Source organism: Lepidochelys kempii, chromosome 8 (genome assembly GCF_965140265.1).
Source record: "Lepidochelys kempii isolate rLepKem1 chromosome 8, rLepKem1.hap2, whole genome shotgun sequence".
In the NCBI taxonomy this organism is placed as follows: domain Eukaryota; kingdom Metazoa; phylum Chordata; order Testudines; family Cheloniidae; genus Lepidochelys; species Lepidochelys kempii.
In genome coordinates this window covers 18,899,257-18,924,006 of record NC_133263.1, presented here as the reverse complement: position 1 = coordinate 18,924,006, position 24,750 = coordinate 18,899,257, and the positions used below count along the sequence as shown (strand labels likewise).

The 24,750-nt window shown below is 44.0% G+C and overlaps 1 protein-coding gene across 2 annotated transcripts in view; it reads left to right on the top strand.

Moving 5' to 3' along the window:
• Nucleotides 1-24,750, top strand: part of DPYSL3 (dihydropyrimidinase like 3) — a 72,192-nt gene that overhangs the window by 34,706 nt on the left and 12,736 nt on the right. For both annotated transcript variants that reach the window (XM_073355756.1, XM_073355757.1), the window contains exons 2-7: nucleotides 12,451-12,539; nucleotides 14,392-14,576; nucleotides 17,012-17,176; nucleotides 18,200-18,261; nucleotides 18,882-18,962; nucleotides 23,373-23,441. In XM_073355756.1, the coding sequence (XP_073211857.1) occupies nucleotides 12,451-12,539; nucleotides 14,392-14,576; nucleotides 17,012-17,176; nucleotides 18,200-18,261; nucleotides 18,882-18,962; nucleotides 23,373-23,441 (651 nt within the window). The remainder of the gene's footprint in view (nucleotides 1-12,450; nucleotides 12,540-14,391; nucleotides 14,577-17,011; nucleotides 17,177-18,199; nucleotides 18,262-18,881; nucleotides 18,963-23,372; nucleotides 23,442-24,750) is intronic.

Genomic DNA, 24,750 nt, shown 5'->3' with positions numbered 1-24,750 from the left:
AGTGAGCTGTAGCTCATGAAAGCTTATGCTCAAATAAATTTGTTAGTCTCTAAGGTGCCACAAGTCCTCCTTTTCTTTTTGCGGATACAGACTAACATGGCTGCTACTCTGAAACCTACACCACCCATGACCCATAGAAAATAGGTAGATAGAGGTAGATAGATATTTACCACCCCTACAATTCCAAATCATGGCACCCACTGGGCTCTTGTATAGGTAGGAGGGGACAAAATTGGGACTTACGCCTATGAGAGGGGGACATCAAACCACTGGTGCAAGACCATTTGTTCCTTTAATGAGAGGAGAATTTAAAGCCACACATCTGCTTCCATGGAATGCTTACCTATGCTTTTGTGTCTTGTAAACAGGGTGAGCGCCGCTGCCCCTGCCTAGAGGTTGCGTGCCTTTCTGGAATTGCTGCCTCTGGTCATGCTGTGAAGCATCATGCTGTGAAGCATTACGATCATACCCAATATTTTGGGATGTGAGCTGAGTATGGACATGATAGAATGTAACTATTTAAAAAAAATGTATTCCCTCAATCAAAAATGCTAATGTCAAGAATGCAGGAAAAGGATAAAGGAGTTGAGGAGTGAGATGTCTGCTGTCTCACCAAGGATTTTGGCAAAGTTGCACTAGGAGGAAACTTTGAGCCAAGCTTAGATTCAACTAGGGTTTCGGCACATAGTCTGTGCCTGCAAAAGAAATGCACTTGGAACTGATTGCGCAAAGCTTGTTATAGGATTGGTTTTCAGAGATTCTGTCGCTGACTTTCTTTGGGATGTATGAGTGTGCAGCAACTCCTGAAAATTAGGCCACATACTTGTGCCCGCAATGAGGTAGCGAGATGTGCAACAGCTAAGAGTTGTATCTGTGACGAGAGGGCTGACAACATGACCTGCAGAGCCCGTACCATCTGAGGATCTAATGGTGCCTTACAAATAGCAAGTCTCTCAACACCTCTCCACAGATCTAGCCATATCCCCATTTCACAGGGTACTAAACTGAGGTTACAGAGCAGAGAAGTGCATTTTTGTCCCAGGTTACGTGGCAAGTCTAGCAGAGCCTGAAAGAGAGCCCAGGAATCCAGACTCTTGGTCTCCTCCATGTAACCCTATGACCATACTCTCTCCACAGTTCTCTGCACGTTGCAGATAAATGTCCCTTGGCCAACAATGGCTAATGTAGCAGCCTGACGCTGGCTGGCAAGGAGACTCGGTGGGTGTGGAAAAGCACAAATGAGCTTTGGCAGGGTGAACAGTGTCTTTATTGTAATCTGAGGCTGCTCTGAGTGAACATGCTTTAGAAGCCCGGCCATTACTCAGGCCCATTTCCTCAAAAGTGTTTCAGTCCGTTCCCCCCAAGTCCCCTTACATCTGGACACCTCCTAAACAGATTCCAGAGCCCATAGACATGAGGTCATTTTTTTCTTGAAACTAATGGATAGGAGCTAATGCAGATCTTCCTCTTTCTCATTCATATGGGGAGCGTGTCTGGCACCAATGCCCAGGATGAACCCCAGATAAAGCTATATCCTTTTAATTGAGGCTTCATTCATCCTCTAGCTTATAATATAATAAGCTATACAAATATAATATACAAATTTCTATAATATACAAATAAAGACATTAGGGTCATTAGCAGTTATTAGCAATGAGCAGCCCTTCACAGCTGCAACAAAATGGCCATTTAAATAAAAAAATATGTAGAGTTCCCCAGATTATGTCATCATTTTATCCAGTAATTGTAATAAAATCCTCCCTTAATGGTTTAAGTGTTTTCGTCTCCTTATTTGAGTAACAGTCATTTGTCTCTCTTTATATTTTCAAGTCAGTGGAGTAAGGCATGTAGAATCATTTTTCTTCCACCTCAGCTGCCTTGTCTTCAGCTGTCACTGATTGACTGTCCCTCCCCTTTCTAGAAGGAATGAATCCCAGGGGCCTGCTGAGAAAACAAGTCAGATTAAATTTATAAGGATGTGGTTAAGATAAAAATCGCAGATCCAGTCCTGCAATCTGCTCTTGGCAGGTTTATCCTTATGTCCTTGCAATGAAGTCCTCTTGAAGTCAGTGGGGTTCCGCATAGGTCTACCTGTGTGGATGTGATTTCAGGATTGGGACACATGTTTGGGATTTTTTAAAATAATGTCCTTTCCTGTGTCGTTAGCCCAGGTCCTGATTAGTGAACATTTGGTAGGTTTGGTAGCAAACGTTAACAGGACTGACCCTTAGGTTGCAAATCTGAGTTTTAAAATTCTAATTCCTTTTTTCCACTTAACCTTTGTTTCCTTTCTTTTGCCTTTCTTGGCAAATAATGCCAAATGTTTCCATTAATGTTATTGTATTTTGTAGGGATTCCTTTTTTTTTTTTTTTACGGTAACAAATGTTCAAAACTGGAGCCCAAATAGCTCAAGAGAATGATGCTGTCAGATAGTTTTTTTAGTTCTTATTTTTTGTTTACTGTCTTCTGTCTGAAGCTAAGAAGTAAACACTCTGCTCCCTTTCCCATAACGGACATACTTCTTCAATTCTGAAAACGCTGATTCTTCCCTCCACCTCCCAGCGTCTTGAATGTTGCTGAGATGAATGTGTCTAAAAAGCACATCAGTTCATGTAGCATATTTGTGCTGCAGTGATAAACTACCTGCTCAGAGTAAGAGAACAAGTGACTCTGCTCCTGAAATCACTGGGAGCATTGTCAATGGGCTCTGGAGCAGTTAATCGTGTGTTGTTAGTGAATTGGTGCTGCAGGAGTAACAGGGTGGGGATGGTATTTTTGTATTTCACACACAAATGGTGGCCACGAAGCTTTTATTCAGATTCTTAGCAGGGGAATTGACATTTATATTTCCCCATCAAATTCTAAATATAGATCAAACTTTGGCCCCAGAGGATCTGGACAGAGTCCCTTTTAGCTGGACAGGATAAACTCTGATAAGTTACTTGCCACAAAACTGAGTCTTGTTACTGACCAGATCTGTTAGTTTTAAATGATAAATTCTCCTCTGGAGGGGGACTCATTAGGATGATGCCCCTAATCAGCATGTGAGGTATTTATTTTTATTTTTTATTGTTGGTTTTAAGGGTATGGATGAGAGAAGAGCAACCATACACTTAAGACTATGAAGTTCATGTAATAGACTTATTATCAGAGCAGGTTAGCAACTGCAAGTTCTCTGGAACAGGGACTGTGTCTGATGCTGACTCTTCTAAATTGTCACCTGCATTTATTACAATGCTGTGTAAATGCTGTCATACATTACAGAGTCACATCTCCTCTGACCTCTTTGGTAGACCCATTGACTTATCCCCTTCTCTGGCCTTGTTCCAATGTTCCTCTTGCCTTTCAGGAGACAGCACTTACAGTCAGATTGTCCCAAGAGCTCAACACTCGCAGTTGGAGACACGCTTTCAAAAGAGAGCTCAGCACCTTGGCCACTGAGCTCTCTGGGAAATCTGGCTCTTAGTGTCACAGTGAGTGCTGCTGGGGGTGGAGCACTTTTGAGAACTTGGCCCTTAGTGTCTGTGACTGATCCGACTGTCTCTGTTGGGGTGTCCCATTTCTGTCTGCCCTAAGACTTCTCCAGTTGTGGTTTCTCTCTTTTCAGTTGTGTCTCACTCGCTTCTTTCTCTTATTTTCTCTCTGATACCCAGCAGTATAGGATGAGTGCACTAGGCAACGTATCACCCGACCAGACCGTCATTGTCCCCATAAAACATTGATGCCTTATTTATTTAAGGTGCCATTGGGCAGGTGGTGTCAAATATATTTTTATTTTTTTTAAAGAATCCATTCTAAAGAGGCTTCAGTCTGCAAGACCTGCTGTACATGAGCTCTGTATGATGAGGTGCTGCCAGGCCTGCTCTGCTTATAATGGAGTGTGTGCTGTTAACCTGTGTTTGCATTCACTATGTGGGGGAGGAAAGGTGATGACCAAAAAGTCCTCAAGATCAGAAGCATTTGATGATTTTTTTTCTCTGGGCTTGGCAACAGCAGTAGCTGCATCCTACAGCCTAATGATATTGTCTAGCATAGCTAGCATCGAGGTGACTAGCTATAAGGAATGTGTGGATAAAGCAGACAGCTAAGGAAATCTGATGAGCTCAAGGAAAAAGGAAGAGGAGGGTGAAAATTAGGCATGTATTCCAGTAAAGTCAAAGTAACCGCAGCTTGGGCTGGTACACTGATACATGTACATGTATATATGGAGCTTAACACTAATGCCTCGTCACAACACTCTGGTTAGACAGGCAAATAAGTAGAGATAAGCATGATTCAAAACCTCTAATCCAAACAGTCTTTGAATGCTGGTAAAGTTTGGATCTGGATTCAAAATGTATTACCCTTGGGCCCTAGTCTGTAATTTCTCAGGGTGCAGATGCGAGGCATAGTGATGTTAAGCAGGTTGCCCAAGGCCACACAGGGAGCCAGTGTCAGAGCCTGGATTCAAACTCCAGGGTCCCTGCCTCGCAGTCTGGGTCTCAGACCACAGCTTGAGCACTACAGGCAATGAGAGAGCGAACACAGCAAAACAAAATGAGCTGAATGTATTTAATGCCATTGAATATCTAGGAAGACCTGGAAATCATTGTTTCAGCCCAAACCATTAGAAGCAGGGAAAGCCCTAGATTCTGCCTGTGCCTGTTGAGCAATTCATCGGCGTTTGGCTTATTTTATGTAAAATGCAAAGTCTTTCCAAGTGCTTAGAACCGAAAGGCAAAGTAGTCTGGCCTTTCACCTGCTAACTCAAAGGGACCATCCCCCTGCATCTTGTACAGATGCCTGTAAACATGGTGTAAACTGAAGAACAGCTCAGGCACACAGCCCCTCAAAACACACCCTGGCTGGGCTGAATTAGAATGTTGCATAATTTGGTGGTTATGTGCCTAAAGCCACAATCCCCAACGCTGGCTGCCAGCTTGAAAGTATAAGGTCAGCTTTGGAACGGGCTGCCTCCACAAATAGATGATGAACAATTGCCTGCAATTTTGAATTTCCCACTGACACATTCCAAAGTCCAGATCCCTTGTCTCTGGGGACTGTAGCTTGGCCACCTTTCGGATTTGGTTGAAGGATTTTTCCTCCTCTTGCTAATGATAGAGAACAGGTGATTCCTCGATGCCCTTGAGCTCTTTCTAAGCAGCTATGTACTTACCTAATCTCCATCTTCTTACCCTGCATTATTACTGGGGCTCTTTATTTTTGGTTTTTATTTTATTTAAAATTTCCTGGAAATGTATTGGTGCTTGTTACAAAAATAATCAAGTGAAAATTTGTGCAAAAAATTAACTTAACCATTTTTCTAATATTGGAGGACAGAAGAAAAAGCAACAAATAGAGAATTTTAAGAGTCTGGAAAGTAAAAGCAGTTTGATGCTGTGCTTTATTTCACGAACTGAGTCTTAACAGTATGTATACATATACACCTGCATGTGTATGCATGTCAGTATCTTCCATGACATTCTCTTCCTTTAGTAGGCAGCTTCGCATTTACACTTAGACTGATTTATCATTGATATAAACTCGTCTGCCTGATATAATGAATTGGATTTTCTTTACATAATCAGGATTTTCATGTACTTGAGTGGTCCAAAATTGGGATGAAAGTTGGTTAAAACCAAATAATAGCTTTTGTAAAACCTGGAATTTTTTTCAGTAAAAACCAGAAATGAAGGGCCTTAATTATAATCCTCTGCTCTTCCATAGCCGCCTGTCTCTCAAGCACCAAAACTGAGCATGGATATGGGGGATAGAAGAGGGAAGAGAGTTCATCAGAGAACTGCCTATAGCGGAGGGGGACCACTTAATATTTTTTCAAATAGTGAAAAAATGCTGGTAAAGTTTGGATCTGGATTCAAAATGTATTATCCTTGGGCCCTGGTGTTTTGCTTCCCTCCTCACTTGCCTGTAATCAGTTCAGCTGGCTGCCACCCACAGCTGAGGTTTCCTTAGGATGACTATGGAAGTTGCATTTGGTTTGCAGGCCTGAGAAGGCTGGTCCATATCATGCTGTAGTTTTTTTTTAACCTATATTAGTGACATTATGCAGCTCCAGTAGGGAGGAGCTACCAGGCATACTGTGCTGAGCACAGAGTAGCTTCTTGCCCACAGCAGCTGTTGAAATGGGGGTTCGGTATCCTTCAGAAAACCCTACCAAATCTGAACAATGGTCAGCATGTGTGTTCAATACACAGGCTTGTGCTCTCCTCACTCAGCACACTCTCCATTCATGGGACTGGTCCAAAACCCATACAAGCCAGTCAAAAAACTCCCATTGACTTCACTGGGGCTCAGGCTTTGTGTGTGCTCACATCCAAGTCACAGCACTTAGGGCGGGATTTGATCCTGTGGATCAGAGTCAGGCAAAACTCCCACTCTCTGCTTTAATGGGAGTTTTGTCCAAGTAAAACTCTGCAGGTTCAGGACCACAGCTGTGATACTCTCAGCTGCAACAAATCTTAGCAGCACCGTGATGTGTATGTATTAAGTGGTGGCATCTGGAAGAGACATGCTGATCAATCAGTATTTTATTTTGTCCTGTCATTTAGCAAGGACAGGAGAAATTCATAGGAAATTCAGCTTCAGACAGGGTATAAACAGTCACTAGCATTCGCTGAAAGAAAAGGAGTACTTGTGGCACCTTAGAGCCTAACAAATTTATTAGAGCATAAGCTTTCGTGAGCTACAGCTCACTGCTGATTGGGTAGGTACATGGGTGTGCTTGGCAAGCAGGTAAAGAAAGAACGTTCCTGCAATCTAGAATAGATTTGGAACATTTAAAAGAAAGGAACAGGCCATAACAGGTAGTGAAGGGAGAGAAACCATAGGGCTTATCTACATAAATGACTAGTTTGTGGCAAGGGTGTGAATCTGCCCTCTACTAGCCTGCCATGGTCTAACCCTCTGTGTGTACCGTGCTGACATGTGTTTACAGTTTGTTAGAGCACTTTGAGCTAGTCCTGTTTTCAGAGGACTAGATCAGAGTGCTTTAACAAACTGTTAGCACGCATCAGGAAGGTGCCCATGGACAGTTAGTCCACGACAGGCTAATACGGGATAGATTCACACCCCAGCTTGCTGAAGGGTTGTCAACCCTCCAGGATTGTCCTGGAATCTCCAGAAATTAAAGATTAATTTTCTTTAATTAAAGACTGTCATGTGATGAAATCTCCAGAAATATGTCCAACCAAAACTGGCAACCCTAGCTTGTTCGTGTAGACAAGCTGCTAGTGTATGCAAGTAGGGGAGAACTGTCCTGGAGGGGTCAGGAGGAAGGAGACCAGATTTTTTTTTTCCAGTTGATTGGTTTATTTTTGCTTGGTTTTTTGGCAATTAAAATAGGTAATTTTTACAACTATTTTATTTCTTTAATAACTTCAGTTATTCCAGATTCTCTGAACTTCTAGCCAAGCAATTCTGAGCAGTATCTGGGGCTTCCCGAACTCCCTGTCTAAAGGTACCAGGGATGTGTGTTGGTGTGTGCTCTTCCACTGCATTGTGTGCATCCCTAGGCACAAGCTGGTGGGGACTGAAGTGTAGGAGGCAGAGCTTTTGGTGGGAATTTCCTTGCCATGTCAGTGTCTGCCAGAGCCTTGCGGCCCCTAGGGACAGACATTCATTTTTTCTACATTTAGTATAAATTCTGAACCCATTAGATCAGGTTGAAGTTCTGCTTTCCCACTAGTTACTACACTCAGTCACTAACTGCTAGGACTGTACAGAATGCAATATAAGCAGAGCAGCAGCACGGAACTCGGGACTCAGCAGAGATGGGAAATAAACATTTGGTTAATGTATGTTTATAATAACAGTAGTAATCTCCATGTTGGGCTTTCCTGACGCTATTCACCAAAATCAGTGTCGGTTACTAAATATTTAGTTGGTGTATCCAGAGATCTCTAAGTGTTTGCAGAGGTGAGGGAAGCTTTAATATCCTTACTATACAGATAAAGATACTGACACACCAAGTCAGGTTGTGACTTTCTCAAGGTTGCAGAGAGAGTCAGTAACAGCCGGTCTCCTGACTCCATCCCAGTGCTGTAACCACTGCCTTAACCTCCTGCTGCTTTTGAAGAGAGGTAACATAGTCGGTCACTTGCCCTCTCAGTACTGCTGCATTTCCATCTTTTGTTTAGCCCCTTTAGACACTCCCCTTGGGCTAACCTGTACAGCTAGATATATAACCGGTGGACACACCCCAGTTCCCAAATACTTTTTCTAGCAGGTGAACCTTTTAAAATGCCTAGTTCTGCTGTCTGAACTTTAAGTCAATCATGAAAGGGAGCAGGGGAAGCTGCAAGGCCTCTCGCTGCAAGGCCATTTTGGTGCGGGGGGCTGGTACACCTTCAGTCTGTGTCTGTTTGACTTTCCATGTGGGATGTGAGTTCAAGGCCTATTTTAATGCCACATATTTAGGGTGCAGAGAGGGGTGAGGCTATTTCAGCTGCTGGTAATCAAGGATTTAGGCAATACAATAATGGAGAGCCTTTGCAAGGTAAAACCTTGACTAATTTCCAAGATTTTTCTCTCCAGGACCCAGAGCCAAGGTGCAGTCAGAGTTCCGAGCGTTGTTCATTAAAACCCCTTCCCCACCCTGTTTCTTTGTCTTGTTTGCATGTGATTGAGAATGTACAAACAAGCAGCTCTCAGGTGATTTGGCTGTTGCATGCAGAAGAGGCCCCCAGGAGGATATTTCTCTCATTTTACGCTAGGTTGCCAGTTGCAAGGTGATCTTTCCAGAGTTCACTAACTGAAGAAGAGGATAGGGGTGGGGAGATATAGGGGGGACACTCTGAACTTGCTGTAGAAGGAAGGGCTGTGAGCGAGAGTTGAGAATGACATTGGCTGGTGAGTGCGGATGGAACCTTCAGTCAGTGTTGGCTGGGGGGGGTCTGATACTAAAATGCTACTTTCCTACCAGTGGAAATAGAGGAAGATGCTGCTGTTGGTACTGAGTGGTTGAGAGTACAGTAAAGGAGGGATGGGTTTTGAAAAGTGATGGGGCAGATAAGAACATTGCCAGGGTCGGAGATTAGTTTTTAAAAAAAATCTGATGATTGAAGGGGACTGCTTAGATCCCATGTATCTTCTTTTGAGAAGACTAAATCTTGTATGGCATCCCCAGAAAAGACCGTTAGAAGTTGTCCATGTTGATTGTCCCTGGAGCTGGGCTGGTTAGACTCAACTGTCAGCTAAGCTCTGGGGGCAAGAGTGGGGGGAAGTGATTTCCAGCCTGTTCCCGCCCTGAACCTGCAGGCTCCACAGCAGCCCCCGGGACAGGGGCTTAGCACCCTCTTCACCTCCCCCCTCGGGTCTTACCCCCAGGGAGCGCGGGGTTGCTCCGTCCCCTAGGCACCCTACCATGCTGAGCCACCTCTTTGGCCAGGTTCCACAAAGCCCCTGCAGTCAGATTCCCTGGGCCCTGGTGCACAATCATCCGTAGGGCTTAACCCTTTCCTGCCTGCGCTGTAACCGGAGGCAGCTGGGTTATGGCCAGTAGCAGCCTGGAGGTGTTAGCTGCCTTTCGACACTGTGCGAGCAAGAAGGGATAAGCTGCTTCCAGACACATGGGGGCGGGAGAGAAGAGATGAGCTCTGCAAAGACAAGGGCCAGGTCATCCCTTTCCCCCACCCTTCCCTCCCGCACAGTGCAGAAAGGCTGCTGCTGGCCACATTCTGGTGTGAACCTTGGCAGAAATCTGGGGAGGGGGGCTTGTATAGCTGGTGGCCTACATTTCCACTTCCATCTGCACCTGAAAGGATACTATCCGTGCTGGCAACACAAGCTCATGTGACCTGACATTACACAAGGGTCGCTTTTGGCTTGGTAGCGTTAGTTTTTTTCTTCTGGGGAAGCATGTCCACAACAGTAGTAAGGGGAAAACCGTTGAAAAAACAAAATATTAATGGGTCGTACAGGAAGGGCAAGTAGTTCTCAAGACCATGAACCTCAAAAGCTAATACTCTGGGTGACCTCTGACATTTGAGATAAGGATCAACCACAACCTTATCTGGGGGGAGGGAGGGAGAGACAGAAAATACGGAACAATTTGCCCATTTTAAAGAAAAAGCAGGAGGGCTTAAATACGGGACTGTCCCTTTAAAAACGGGACGTCTGGTCACTCTACTTATATGGAATATAAAATGGGTGTGGTGGACCCCACTCCCATTTCCACTGGACACACATATTCACATCACAAAAACCACCAGCACAGCTGGAGCTTCTTGGCAGTCTTGAAGGGTTAATAGAAACCCAGGACTGAATGGGTTATGGAGACTTGAGCTACCCATAGAGGTACTGTAAATAGTGCAGAACTTCTGCATCTAGAGCTTTTACCTTTACCTTATCTTGTACTTTTCACTAGTCCTGAATTTTATTTATATATTAAAAAGAAAAACTAGAGAAAAGTATGACTTTTTGGAAGGGTGATTTTTTCCCCTTGTGCAAAATATCACTCTTAAGGACAAAAAAGTGAGCTTGATTATGCTAGAGAGAGAAATCTTTCATCCTTGAGCTTTGGGGTTTATTTCACAATCTTGGTAACTTTCTAATCTTTGTCTAATAATATACAAATATCCAAAGAAATGGGAATGTGTTTCTTATAACTTTATGCCAATTACTGACACAGAGCCTGATCTAAAGCCCAGTGAATTCAGTGGAAAGACGCCCATTGATTTTTGTTGGGCATTAGATCAGGCCAATACTTCATCACTACTGCTGAATTCACATTAGATATTGGTATGTGGTATGGACAGTATAGGCATATTTATCATTTGCATACTATGTTTAGGAAGCATTGAGTTCTTTCTCAACTATTGAAAAAACACCTGTGCTTTGTGTAACTCATCTGTTATGTCCTATATCAGGGGTCGGCAACCTATGGCACGTGTGCCAAAGACAGCACGCGAGCCCATTTTTAATGGCACGCTGCTGCCTTCTGGGGCAGCAGCAGCGTGCCATTAAAAATCCGGCCCGGCCCACTCTTCTCTGCCCCCAGCCCCCTCCCGTGGGAACAGGGGGCAAGGGGCAGAAGCTTGGTCCTGCTGGCTCCCCTGCCTCTTCCCGCAGTGTGCTGGGTTGCTGCCCCTCCTCCTCTCTGTCTTCCCTGCTGGCAGATCAGCTGATGGCCCTTGCGAGGGTGGGATCAGTGTGCTTGCTGCTCCAGGTGGAGGCAGAGAAGCAGGAGGCCTGAGCCCTGCAGCCCCGCACACCCCCTAGGCCCCAGCCCTGAGCCCCTCTCACACACACCCAGCCCTCTGCTTGACTCCTTCAGCCCCCCATAAGCCCAGCCCTGACTCTGGCACCCCCACACATACACAGGCCCCCCACACCCCATGCCCTGACACCTGCACCCGCCTCACAGGCCCTCAGCCCTCTGCCCTGACTCTTGCAACCCCCACATCCCCAGCCCCCCCACATCCTGACTCTTGTACCCCCACATTCCCTCCCCCACCCTGAGCACCAAACGGGAGCTCCTGTACCCACCCACCCCCATATTCCCACCTGCACCCCTCCCACCAAATGGGAGCTGCCCAGGTAAGCACTCCTGCCCCAACCCTGAGCCCCCTCCCTCATTCTAGCTCCTGGCCAGACCCTATACCCCAACCCCCAGCCTGCTCCTTCACCCCGAGTCCTGTGCTCAGTGCACTCCCACCCTCAGCTCAGTGCAGAGAGAGAGGACGAGAATGGGCCAGAACCAGGGAGAAGGTAGGTACCCATTCTATATGGGCAGGGCTGGGACCCCAGACCGGCAGCGGGCTGAGCGGGTCCAGCAGCCGGGATCCCAGCTGGCAGGAGCCGGCGGATGGAACCCCTGAGCGGCAGCGGGCTGAGCCGCTAAGCCCACTGCCGGTCCCGGCCGCAGGCCCCGCTCAGCCAACGAAACCCCAGACCAGCAGCGGGCTGAGCAGGCCAGCAGCATAAGATCAACATTTTAATTTAATTTTAAATGAAGCTTCTTAAACATTTTGAAAACCTTGTTTATTTTACAATACAACAATAGTTTAGTTATATAATAGACTTTTTTATAGGGAGAGAGATCTTCTAAAAAACATTAAAATGTATTACTGGCACGTGAAACCTTAAATTAAAGTGAATAAATGAAGACTCGGCACACCACTTCTGAAAGGTTGCTAACCCCTGTCCTATATGTTAGGTGAAGTAATGCCAAAGACTCGAAAATTCAGGTTGCATTAAGCTATTTGCCACTGTTAAACCTGTTTTATACAGAAATAGCTTAATACAACCTGAATTTTCGAGTCTTTGGCATTACTTCACCTCAGCACATCACTAAACAGTCAGAATTTATTATCTAAACTAATTCACACTGCATATGGTGTATAGAAGATAATATATTTGCTAAGCACAGCTGTATTGCAGTAAGAAGGCTCCTTGCAGTAACAAGTATATATTTTCTAACACTCATGACTGCTTTATTTCTCCATCCACAGAGTGATCGTCTTCTTATTAAAGGAGGCAGAATCGTCAATGATGACCAGTCGTTCTATGCTGACATTTACATGGAGGATGGTCTCATAAAGTATGTACAGGATTCCCATATTATCTTATCTACTCTTCGTTAGAGGCAGGAGTCTTTTTACCTCTTGACTGCAGGAGTTGTGGGTCTGTGGGCTATTGTATGCCAGTCCAGGTTGGGTGGAGTCTGTAGTTTGCTTGCCCATCCGGTGGGACACTGAATTCCTTCCCCTTTTTCGGTGGAGCGTGTATATGTGTGTGTGTGTGTGTGTGTGTGTGTGTGTAATCTCATGACATGTTCACACAATAACTCCAGTGAATAGAATTCAGTTAAACTGATAGGTTATGACACAGTATCCATTGTATGCTGAGATAATTCCTGTTCCCACTGCAGTTAGATATTATCTTTTAGTTTCTGTTTTGTCCAGTATCCAGCAGGATTATATGTCACATGAACGACACTTTCCCTAATTATACAAGATCCCATTTGTTAGAGCTAAAGAGGGTGGATATATGCTTTTGAGAAGCTACGTCTTTAAAATTCTCAGAGATTTCAGGCAAAACTGTGGATCTCAGCTTTTCATCTGGCTTCTGGGTGTGTTATGGAGTGCAATAATGACTCCACTGTTTAAAGGCTGAAATTGTTCTAATGTGTAAAGTATATGAAATGGGACTAAATCCCAGTTTGGTGGATTGCAGGCCCTGGGATAGTTCATAGCAAGGGAACTTAAACACTTTCAAAAAAAGCATTCCTTGCCCTGTGGTACAAAGAAAATATTCAGCCTTCCCTTGATGGAAATGTATTTTTAAAACCTGCAGAAGGAAAATAATTTTTAAGAGTCATTTTTTTATGTCTGTTTTAAGCCTGAAGATAAAGGCAGCCTATTAACCACTGATTTGGTGCCATGAAGGAGTCATAGAAAGAAGTAGTGTTTACCGAATATTCAGTACTGGTGTGCGAGAGGTGTTCTAGGCTGGCTGACGCTGAAATGCAGGGATATAGTTCTATTTTACTTCCTTTCCAGATACACCAAAGAGATTGAAAGTTCCCTGATGAGGCCAGCCCGTCTTTTGTGGCCGTGGGGAGGAGGATTTTATACTTCGGGTGCATTTAGGGAGGGGAATGTTATGTGGATCTAGGATACGGAGTTCCAGGATTGTAGGGATTAGAAGTGAAGGGGCGTTTTAGGTTCTAGGTACATATACAGTGGAGGGTTTTAGGTGCACAGGGTCTTAGAGGGGATTTTTAGTGAACTGGGATTTTAGCTGGCTTGCCCACAATGCAGTACTGCAGTTAGCAAAGGTGTCCTTCCTCTCCAAGAAGGACAGGGCCTAAAGGGAATGTCCCTGAGTGGGAAGGCATCTTCCCTAATTACACTGAAGCATGGTGAACACACTTGGGCTTGAAAACCACACTTGAGTTCACAAAAGCTGCAGCCAGCGGTGTCTGTGAGAGAGGCCTTTGTTTACTTTAGGGACCTTATGATGTGAGTGGAATGGCAAAACCCTGCAAACCCAGGGCTGGCCCAGCAACTGTATCATTGCTCTTAAGAGTTCTCATTCTTTGTAAGAAGTAAGCCTCAGACTTGAGCCTTAAGGGGTGGGGTGGGGAGGTAAATATTTACTGGGGGCAGGGCTGGCATTTAGGGATTTTGAAACCATTCACCCCTTCTAGCCCTTCCCGGTCACTCATACAGTAAAGTGGTCCTGTTGAATTAACTCCTTGTGTGGTGGTTTCTGCAGAGCTTGTTCACATGATTTAGGTTTTTGCTGTCTTCTGTGTTCAGATTGTCTCAAGTCCACTGCTGTCTTGTACTGATATGGGGTTTTCCCTACTTTGGTAGGTTATTGGTAGAGTACGTTCTAGTCAAGTTTCATATGTGTGTGGCTCACCATCCTGATTACTATCTCATCAGGCAAATTGGAGACAATCTAATCGTCCCTGGCGGAGTTAAAACCATAGAAGCCAATGGGAAGATGGTGATCCCTGGAGGAATCGATGTCCACACTCACTTGCAGATGCCATACAAGGGGATGACTGCTGTGGATGACTTCTTCCAGGGAACGAAAGCAGCCCTGGCTGGGGGAACCACCATGATCAGTAAGTCCATTGGGTAGTTCCTTTCATGTTAACTCCACAGAGGCTTTAAAAAGGGCCTGCCACATTCAGCATCCTATACTTGCCAAAGACTAGCTTGTTTACTGTCTTGGCTCTCTTGGTTCCTGAGAAGAGGTGTGTGTTGTGGTTGGGGTTTGGAGGTTTTGTTTTTTTGGCAGAAGAAGCTTTGGCGAGAGAGAGAATGGAAAGGGGGTATTGTTATGCAGCAAGAAGGGTGAGGGATGAATTAGGAGAAGGCAGCTGTTGGAATGGGATTTGGGGAGAAATGTGTGGGAGCTATGTGGGCATAGGGGAAAGGAGCTGGGCAGCTGGAGGAGACCCTAGGAGGAACTGAGGGAAAAGGACTGGTGTCAAAGAGGGGTAATGGGGAGCATCAATAGATATGGGGGAGACCTAAGGAAAATAGGAAAGAATGGTTGAATAGAAGGAGAACCATAGCAGGATCTAGGTGGACTAGGAGATCCTAACAGAAAACTTGCCACCTGAGCAGCTAAGATCAACAAATTGTCAGCATCCATGCCCATGCAGCCAGATAGTAACCTGCTATCTAACAGAGGGAGAAACACATCTCTCGCTCTCTCTCCACGACTGAATTGACTCCTGCCATGCAATCCCACCTCTCGGCCTGTCTTGCTGACATCTTCAATTAAAAAGGGGTTTAGAATGGAAAGTGGAACCAAGCCTGAACTCTAGCGTTTGCTACCAGCAGACAGGGTCATCAGACTGTTTGATAGAGTTTAGCAGTAGTAATTTTTTTAATCTATTGATTGGGGAGTGTTGTGAAGATAAATTTCCTTGATCAATGGACAGAATATGCCTTTGGATATTGAAATGTGAGGCTTATTAGTGCATCAACCCTACCTTGCTCAGAAGAGGCTCACTTGAGTGCCACAGAAACACTTCTGCCCTAGATTACCAATAAACCACAGCACCTAACATATTGCACCTCAAACTCTCCTAGAGGATTGATGAAAGTACAATGCTTTGAAGAATGTGGGGTTAAATTCTGCTGTGTTACAGGTATGCAGCGCCAGTGAGCGTGCATTTGTGTAGCTGAGAGCAAAATTTGGCCCATAATACACATTCTAAATGCTGAGTATTATTTTTGTTGGCCCTCATCCTGATTGCTCTTAAGTGTCACATATTAGCCATGTTAATATTTAGGTGCCCCACTGCAGGTGAAACCCCAAACCAGGTGAAACTTCCTGCTTTGAAGTTTTGTTACCATCTTGCAACTGAGCCAAGTGATTTTGAAAGATCACCATGGTGCATGAATCTTCTGAGTGATCCCTGGCCCAGCTTGGAGCAGACATAGGTAGGGTTATCATTTCAGTCCAACAGTAGGTGAAATGAGCACTTACTCCTGTTTTCATGCTGTTTTGATTGAGGTTCACTTACATCAGGGAGGTAAATTCATTTGAACCCAGAACTCAGGTGAGGGTCATTTAAACATACTGAAATCCAAATCCACATCATGAAGTTTGCACAGCTCCAGTGCCCACAGCCAGGGCCTCTGGGCAACTTAACAGAACAACTACAAACACAATATTCTTCACAAATAGGGCAGCATGCCCAGATGAACTCAAGCACAGGGACAGAATGATACCCCAGTATCCCATGCAGTCCAAAGAAATAAACAGCGCTAATGAAAAAGGAATCAGAATTGGTGATTTGTGCCCTCGAGGATGCTAGAGATGTGCTCTGGTTTATAACTTGGGCTTTTACTGCAGCGGTCACAGCTGTCTGTGCTTTGGATAGCTTCTTAAGATTTAAGAAAAATTTGGAAAAGTTTGGGTTTTCTTTCTGCTCTCCTTCCCAATGGAATAATGGTCTTCGTCGCAGTATCTGTTGTGTAAAATGGACTGCGGCAGCAGATTACGTCAGTGGCAATAAAAGGTGCATTAGGACTGCATCTTAGCAGGAGACTAAGTTTTAATGGGGTGGAAGTAGGGGTGGGGATAGAGGAGGGTCCTACTGCTTCCAGCTGATTTCTCAGCAGAAGCCTGTAAAAGCCCTTGGTGCAGTGCCAAAGGCTATTAAGCCAAGGCTCAGTGCATTTCCGTTGTGGTAAATGCACTTTGGATGTATCTGAGAAAATGATGGAGGGGGAAGTTCTGAAGAGCTGCTTGCTGTTTTCATTTCCCCTGGTGCTCTGTGGGAGCTGGGGAGAGCAGTTTGGACCCATCAGGGTGTTTTGATTTCATCTGGTTGGGATGTGGGAGGGCAGTAAGGCGCTAAGGTAGCAGAGACCTGAGGCAGATTAAGAGAAGGACCCAGTAAAGGATGCAGCGAGAAGCCAGCAGTCACTGGGTTGCTGAGCACATGAGGAGCCAATGGGATGGTAGGCACATAGCGTGGGGAGGAAGAGCCCTTCTTTCACACCCTCAGTTCTGCTAGCCTCTCTTGTCCACATCCAGTTGACCATGTGATCCCTGAGCCAGAGGCTAGCCTGACAGAAGCGTATGAGAAATGGCGAGAGTGGGCCGATGGGAAGACCTGCTGTGACTACTCCCTGCATGTGGACATCACCCACTGGAACGACAGTGTCAAACAGGAAGTACAGATGCTCATCAAAGAAAAAGGTTTGTGGAGAGATGGGGGGCTTCCTGGTCTTTGCCCTTTATTCCTCAAGTCTCTTTACATTAATCTCCTTTTTCCAGGGAATGTTCCCATCACCCACAGCTCTGGTGACTCAGTTAGCACATAGACCCAGATCTGCAAAATTGTTTAAGCACCTAGTGCTCATTGAAGTCAATGAAAATTAGCTTTGAGGATCTGGGCCATTGTGTGTGTGGCATAGGAAAGAGCATAAAGTGTGATTAAAGAACTGAGATTCGGGACTCCTGGGTTCTGTCCAGGCCTTTGCAACCAATTCACTCTGAGTTTACGCAGGGCTCTGTTTCTCAGTTTTTCACATCTGTAAAATAGGGAGATAATACTTCGTGTGGGGAGGGAAGTTATGAGAGTTATTTCACTTATATTTATAAAGCACCATGAGATTCTCAGATTACAGTCCATTCATCATTACAACACATCAGTCATTGGATTTTTTGAGTAGGTCTCACAAAGGGCCTGAGACACTCACATGCTTTTGAAAATCTTGCCCTTAAATGACTTAGGCACAGAATTTCCTAACATGAAGGTACAATAACAGCATTTATGCTTAAGCTAGTCAGTGGGAAAGTCAGCTGTGCATGCACCCGTCAGTCTGCTGTCTCATGCACATTCTGCACATGTGCTTCCAGACCAGTGGTTCGCTGTGGCTTTGAGCACACTCCCTCCACCATCTTTATTAGACCTTTTTAGACCGTGCTAAAGGGGTTAAAATGAGTGGCAGGTATAGTTTTGGAGAACTGCCTTCTGCTGTCCCCTTGTTTTCTAACATCTCTTGGGATCCGGTGTAGCCGTAGATGGAGAATTAGAATGCCCTGAAAATAAACAAACAAGAAGAAAACCAGAAAACTGTCTGCTTTACCTCTAGCTACTGCCAAAGGCTCCCATTCCATTGGGTCTGTGTAATTATCACATGCCTTGTGAATGTATAAGGGGGAGAGAGCTGGAATAGAATCATTACTCTTTCTTCTTTTTCCCGCTTCTCCACCTAGGAGTTAATGCCTTCATGGTTTACATGGCCTACAAGGATTTGTACCAGATGTCAAACACAGAGGTAAGAGCTACATTACTGCTTTGTTTGTGTGCAATCATTGTTGGGTCCCTTTTATTTTGCTAGAACAGTAGCTGGAAACAAAGCAGTGTACTGAGTGATCAGAGCAGGGCAAGGATGATCATGATTCAAGTTGCTAAATTTTACAGTGCAGCTTGCAGCCACACTTGGTTTTAATCCAGAGGCATGGCCCTTGGAGTCTATTTCTATCAATCCCAAAATGCAGTGTTTCAGTTTGCTGTCAGCAGCTTGCTGGGGTGCATAGTCTTTGCAGACTGCACTTCCATTTTAAAGGTGTGATGATGTGGCTGGGAGGACCTGCAGAGGTGGTAGATACAAGTTCCAAAGGTTTGGCGAAATCTTTGAGTGCTTCAGTGGATGGCAGAGAGACATTCTGAAAGGGGCGACATGGGATGTTCACACACCAACCCTTGTTCTGACTGTGAATGAGGTCAGTGTAGTGCTGACACCAAATTCTTTCTCTCCAACCTTCTATTGTTCTTACCTGAAGGCCTGTCTAGTTTTCGGTTGAAAGATACAGCGTGGGAACTTTTTAAAGGTCAAGCACAGACCAAGTGAAAATGGTTGAGTAGAATAATGTTTCCTCTTTCACTCTGTTTCAGCTGTATGAGATATTTAGCTGCCTGGGAGATCTAGGTGCAATAGCTCAAGTTCATGCCGAAAATGGGGATATCATTGAACAGGTAAATGCTATTCTACCTATGCTGCCACTGAAAAGTGTGGTATAGACAGAAAGATTTTGATGCTGTACATTAGAGGAAAGATACTGCATTGAAGCTGTGCAGACATCTTCTGGCAGGAATGGTGTCCCTAGCCTCTGTTTGCCAGAAGCTGGGAATGGGTGACAGGGGATGGATCACTTGATGATGACCTGTTCTGTTCATTCCCTCTGGGGCCCTGGCACTGGCCACTGTCAGAAGACAGGGTACTGGGCTAGATGGACCCTTGGTCAGACCCAGTAGGGCCATTCTTATGTTATGTTCTTAATATATTATTATTATTTAATATTTTATACTGTGATGGCACCTAGCGCCAGATTTTCAGAAGTATTTAGGCATCTAAAGATGCAGAGAGATGCCTAGTTGGATTTGCATAAGTGCCTAAACAGGTTAGGTGCCTAACTCCCATTGAAGTCAATCTCACTGGATACCTATTTGAGTGTTTAGGGTTCCTAAATGCCTTCGTAAATCTGGTTCCTAGAGACCAACCAAGTTAGGGCCCCATTGTGCTAGGAACTGTACAAATACATACTAAATGACCCAAAAAGATTACTGTCTAGAATATATATATATTACTTAAGGGAGACTGCCATGTCAGACACAGCTGAACATTTAGGCTTTGTTTAAAAAAAAAAATCAAAAAAATCCATCCATCATTGTACTATAAAACTGAAGAACAATGAGAGTGTTTCCATGAAAATTCCCCTGGTAATAATTTTCTTAACAAATAGCCATTTCTCTGCAGTGTTGGCAGTCCAGCCCTACAAACTAACTAATCAATTTTTGTTCTTCAAACTGAATGAAATTAAACAGTGAAAAGTGAGATTTTGCATTGTTCTTTCACTTAATCTGAAGCAATAACTTCTAGAATAGATGAAGTTTTTGTTTGTTTATTTTTAAATGGGTTTTGTTTTGTTTTTAATTTTGGCCTGTCGATGCCCTTTTATGAAAATTTTTTGCAGCATTTCATGCTCGGAATAAAAATTCTTTTTGGTTAAACATTGGCTGGAATACTTGTTGAAATTAGTGGGCAGTCTTTTTAAAACTAGCTAAAGGAATTGCTTCCTTATGCAATGTAGAGTTGCAGTCAGGGGAATTTACCAAGCTGGGTTTAAAAAGAGGACTGGTTAATTATTTGACTGTTAAAAACTTTTGCAACTATGTAAATTAAGGTACTGATAGGCGGGATAATGAAATCTTATACTATGGGGAAGGGGGGGGGTGTTCCCCCTGTATAGAATTGCCCAATTGGCAGTGTGCATTATGGAGGGTTTTATCTTCTCTTGAAACGGTATGTGTTGGTCACTGTAGGAGGAATGGACTAATGGTTTGATACAGCAATTCCTATCTGATTACAGTGTGATTCCTGATAAGACACCATGGCACCAGCCAATTTTGTACTTTTGTGGGGTTTTTTTACTTTTTATTTTCATGCACTTTGGAAACTGATAAAAGAAAAGGAGTATTTGTGGCACCTTAGAGACTAACTGATGTTATTCCTCCCATGCCTCCAAACGTATCTTCAGATTTAGGCCCAGGAAGCTTAGTAGTATCGTAACATGAAGGTTCTCCAAATAGTGTTACCTCTGAAGTTTTGTTATCAGTGGGTACCAGCCTGTCACCCTGGTGGTGGATGATGCAGAGTCCCTAGCTTCATTTTCAGCAGTACTGGGGCTAATGCTGCAGAGAATTTATTCATTTGCTCTGTGTAATTTGGTACCCTGGACTATAGTCTGCCTCCTCCTCTCATTAGAGGAAGTGAGACAGTTTCTCAGAAATGCTTTGGTACCTTTTGCTCCTGAGGAAGAAAGCCGAATGGCACTGAGAAGGGAATTTGCTGGTCATGTTTCCCAGAGTCTGCCACTTTTAGATTGTATGGCTGCTTCATTGGAACCAAACATGTCTGGGAAAGTGGCTTCTACCTGGGCTCTTCCTATATGGAAGCTGCTTTCCTCTCTATAGACTCCTTTGTGCTAGAGTGTTGGGTGGAGGTTGTTTGGTTTTTCCAGACATGCTGTGGCCAGCAATAGAAAAGCTAACCCCTATCGGGAAAAGATTAATATTTTCCAACTGGATGAGCTTCTCGTGTTTTATATTGACTTCTCTTGGGTTGAAGAGCAGAAATAAAGGTACACAGTACCCTGTGCATGTCACTCTTATGTGGAAACAAGACTAATTTATCTTCCTTGCTAAACCCAGGAGTCAGTAGAAGACATTTCCGTTCACTGTTAGAGAAATGGATACGCAGTGAATCAGAAATTATCCTAATGGAACAGAACAGTCCATTGAGTCCAGTATGTTCACTCTAACAGCAGCCAATGCTGAAAAGCTGCAGCAAAAGGAAAAGACCCTCACAATGTGCAAGGCCAGTTATGTTATAATATGGTGCGCAAAATACCAGAGCCATAGGGGAAGGGGGAATTTCTGCCCAATACAAGGAAGCAATCAGCTTATGGAGCTGGATTCATGGGATTTGAGGGGGTATAGAATGGGAAAATACTGTTTTGATTTTAAATGGATGGATTGAACTATTACAGTGCCTTGTAGTTTGTGTCGTGGATACAGAGAATAGTACCTCTGTGATTTTGAAGAACCAGGGACAAATTTGCTCAATTTTACTCAGTAGCACATCCTCAGTTTTTTCTTTCCCCTTTCTTTGGAGGGGGTGGATTAGGAGGAAAGTCTCTAAACTAAGCTCCGAAGTACCCTGCAGACTGCAAGAATCAATTTATCTTCACAGATTTAAAGATCCCCAAAGTTAGTCAATGTCTGTTTTCCTACGATCGAAGAATCAGTGTTGACTAGGAGTTCTTGCTACTTCAGTCCCACCCTAACCACCAAAAGCTCCAGAGCTGTGTGCAAGGTTTACTGGTGCTGTGCAGCCTTGAAAATTACTTCTGCCTTCCAAACTAATTGATACAAAATGTCAGAAACTGGTGACTGATCCAGAATGGGATTAGATTAGGCTGTACAAGTGAGGATGCTGGTCAGTGATCCTGCTTCTGTTCCTAGGAGGAAGATTAGGGGACTTTCCCCAACCCCTCTATTCCGGGTCATGAATTGTTTTCTCTTTACTATCCTAAGGTCACCCGTGTTTCATATGAGTTTGATCCACATAAGAGAGAGGAGAGGGGGTACATAGAGCAGAATAAGGGGGATGCACCAAGCCGTGGAAACTGAAACGGGGATGTGGAGTATGTTCCTTGTTGTTGGTGAAGATTGAGAAATGAAAGGAACATTGTTGAGTCATTATTTTGTCAGCTCTTTGTGTTGTGGCTGAGAAGGTAAGTGTAGGAGGCGAAAATGTGTGGCAATTATATATATGGCAATTTACCTCTTCAAGTGTTGTACAGATATTAACTGTCACTGCTGGAAGCCCACCTTCACTATTCATCTAGATGTGATTTTTTTTTTGTAGTGCCAACAGCATGCTCAGTGCTCTGAGACACACAAAAATTAGGACAATCCGTGCCCCAAAGAGCTTAAAAGCTGAAAGACACTTACAGGATAATATTTCAAAATGCAGATGTGCACATTGCAGTAACAGACTCATTCATGACATGGTCAATTTTTGAGGGTGTCTGACAGATTGGAAGCCAGGTAAAGGGTATGGGGAAGCTTCTCCCAAGCTCGGTGTCCCCCATGTAACGGATTGCAAGCCCCTGGTGGGCTGATGATAGCACACTGATAAGGATGTCAGATAGGATTATCTTCCACTGAGCTGAACAATTTCTGAATGCCAAGGATCAGGCATACCATTAAGTTCATGTACATACCTGTCTGATTGTACTGTATGTGGTTGTGGTCCCTCATTATAGCAGTAAAATGTGTTGCTGATTGCGTGGGGGGGGGGAGAAGCAATCACACATTTTAAAACATTCTCATATAGGGCCAGATTCTGCTCTCATTGATGCCAGTGAACTCTATTGATGTTAATGGAGCTGCATGGGTGTGACTGAGAAGAGAATTTGGCCCAAAATGGATTTCTTTTAATTTTCTTGATCTCTTCCTCAGTAGTGCTTGGATGTTTGTGGGAATAGCAAAGGCAGAGAAAATTAGACACATGTCTTCCCCTGAATTGTATTTGTTGTTTTTCACCTGTTCTACAATTATTTCAGACCTGTTTATTCTGAATTATCACTTCCAAAGGAAGATTATTTTACTCTCAACCTATGTATTTACGTATCTTCCATTGTATTCTCTGTGTGTCTTGGTAGTCTTGTGAACCACTTGCAGCAAATCCACAGAGATCTGCTGTGCTATTTGATAATCGAAATCCTTACGAAATGCTGAGTAAGGTGGCATTTGTTTTTTGACATAACTGGCAGATCAAATTCAGTCTCTGAACTTCCCCATGTCTTTTAATTCTTCTAGGAACAAACCAAGATGCTGGAGATGGGAATAACTGGCCCAGAGGGCCATGTGCTGAGTAGACCAGAGGAGGTAAATGACAAAAGAAAAAAAGATAAACAGTGCACCATTCTTGTTACACTGAGGCTCTTTCCTCGCGAGTTTCAGCCATACTTAGCATACTGGTGTCTAACAGTTCTATTTTATCTATACTGGCAGTTCAACCATACTCCTCATCCGTTCAGGGAAGGGGCCTTTGGTGATAAAGCATGTTCAATAATGATTCAGTTTCCTAGCATAGACAGGAGTCCATGGGTCTTCCTGAAATACAGTAGCCATAGAAAATCAGTGCCGTCAGGCTGCAGTTAGTGCTACTTCTGATGCATTCACATTTGATAGGTGATTCCAGTGGTGAAAGAAGCCTGAGATCAGAGAATCAGTGCACTGAAAATGAGAGTACCTTTAAAAAAGGGCATCATCCATTGACCTCAAAGTGCATTCATATTGTAAAGGAAAATAGTGCAGACTGTACCTCCAGCTTCTCCCTCATCTAATCTCTACTTAAGGTCTAGAATGTGTTAAAATGAGACACACAAAGCCTCTGGTGGTCGGAATGGGGGATTTCCCAATTGTGAATCACTGTCAAGACATTTAACTGGATTATGTCTACTCTTTTTATTTGCCCATTATTCTGAGCTCAGTCTAATTTTAGATTATTTTATAAATGTCAGATTGCGGTAGCGGTGTGCTCAGAACTGTTTTTAACTTTCTACAACACATGGAAGCAAGCGAGAGAAAATATAAGTGAAATCTGCTGCAGTCACAGGGAGGAGAGGGGAGTAGACAAGAAGATTTGTACTTCAGACTTACGATCAGAAATAAAATAAATCTGCTTAAATTAATGGTATACCGACGAGGTTTATATATTGTATAGTTTATTCACTTTGAGATGTGGGACATTAAAATGTCTCCCCAGAAAAAAGGCCCAATGTTAACTATACTGGAACAGATCCTCAGCTGGTGAAAATTGACATGGTTGCATTGACTTCAGTGGAGCCAGGCTGATGTACACCATCTGGGGATCTGGTTCTTTGTTATCAGAAGGCAAATGTTGTGGTTTTCATTGTCCAAGGCTGGTTAAGGGCTGTGGAATGTTTTGTTCCTGAAGGGTGATTGGCTGGAAATAAGACTAAAAATAGCACTGGAAGGCTCCATATTCCCTCCAGCTGGCTCCAGATCTCATTGGTTCAGCAAATACACACTCATACTTTTTTTCTATTTAATTATTATTTACTATTTGTCCTGTGATAGGGCCTAAGAGCCCTAGTCCTGAACGATGACCCCATTGTGCTCGGCATTATACAAACACAGAACAAATTGCTGGCTCATCAAATTCAACCTG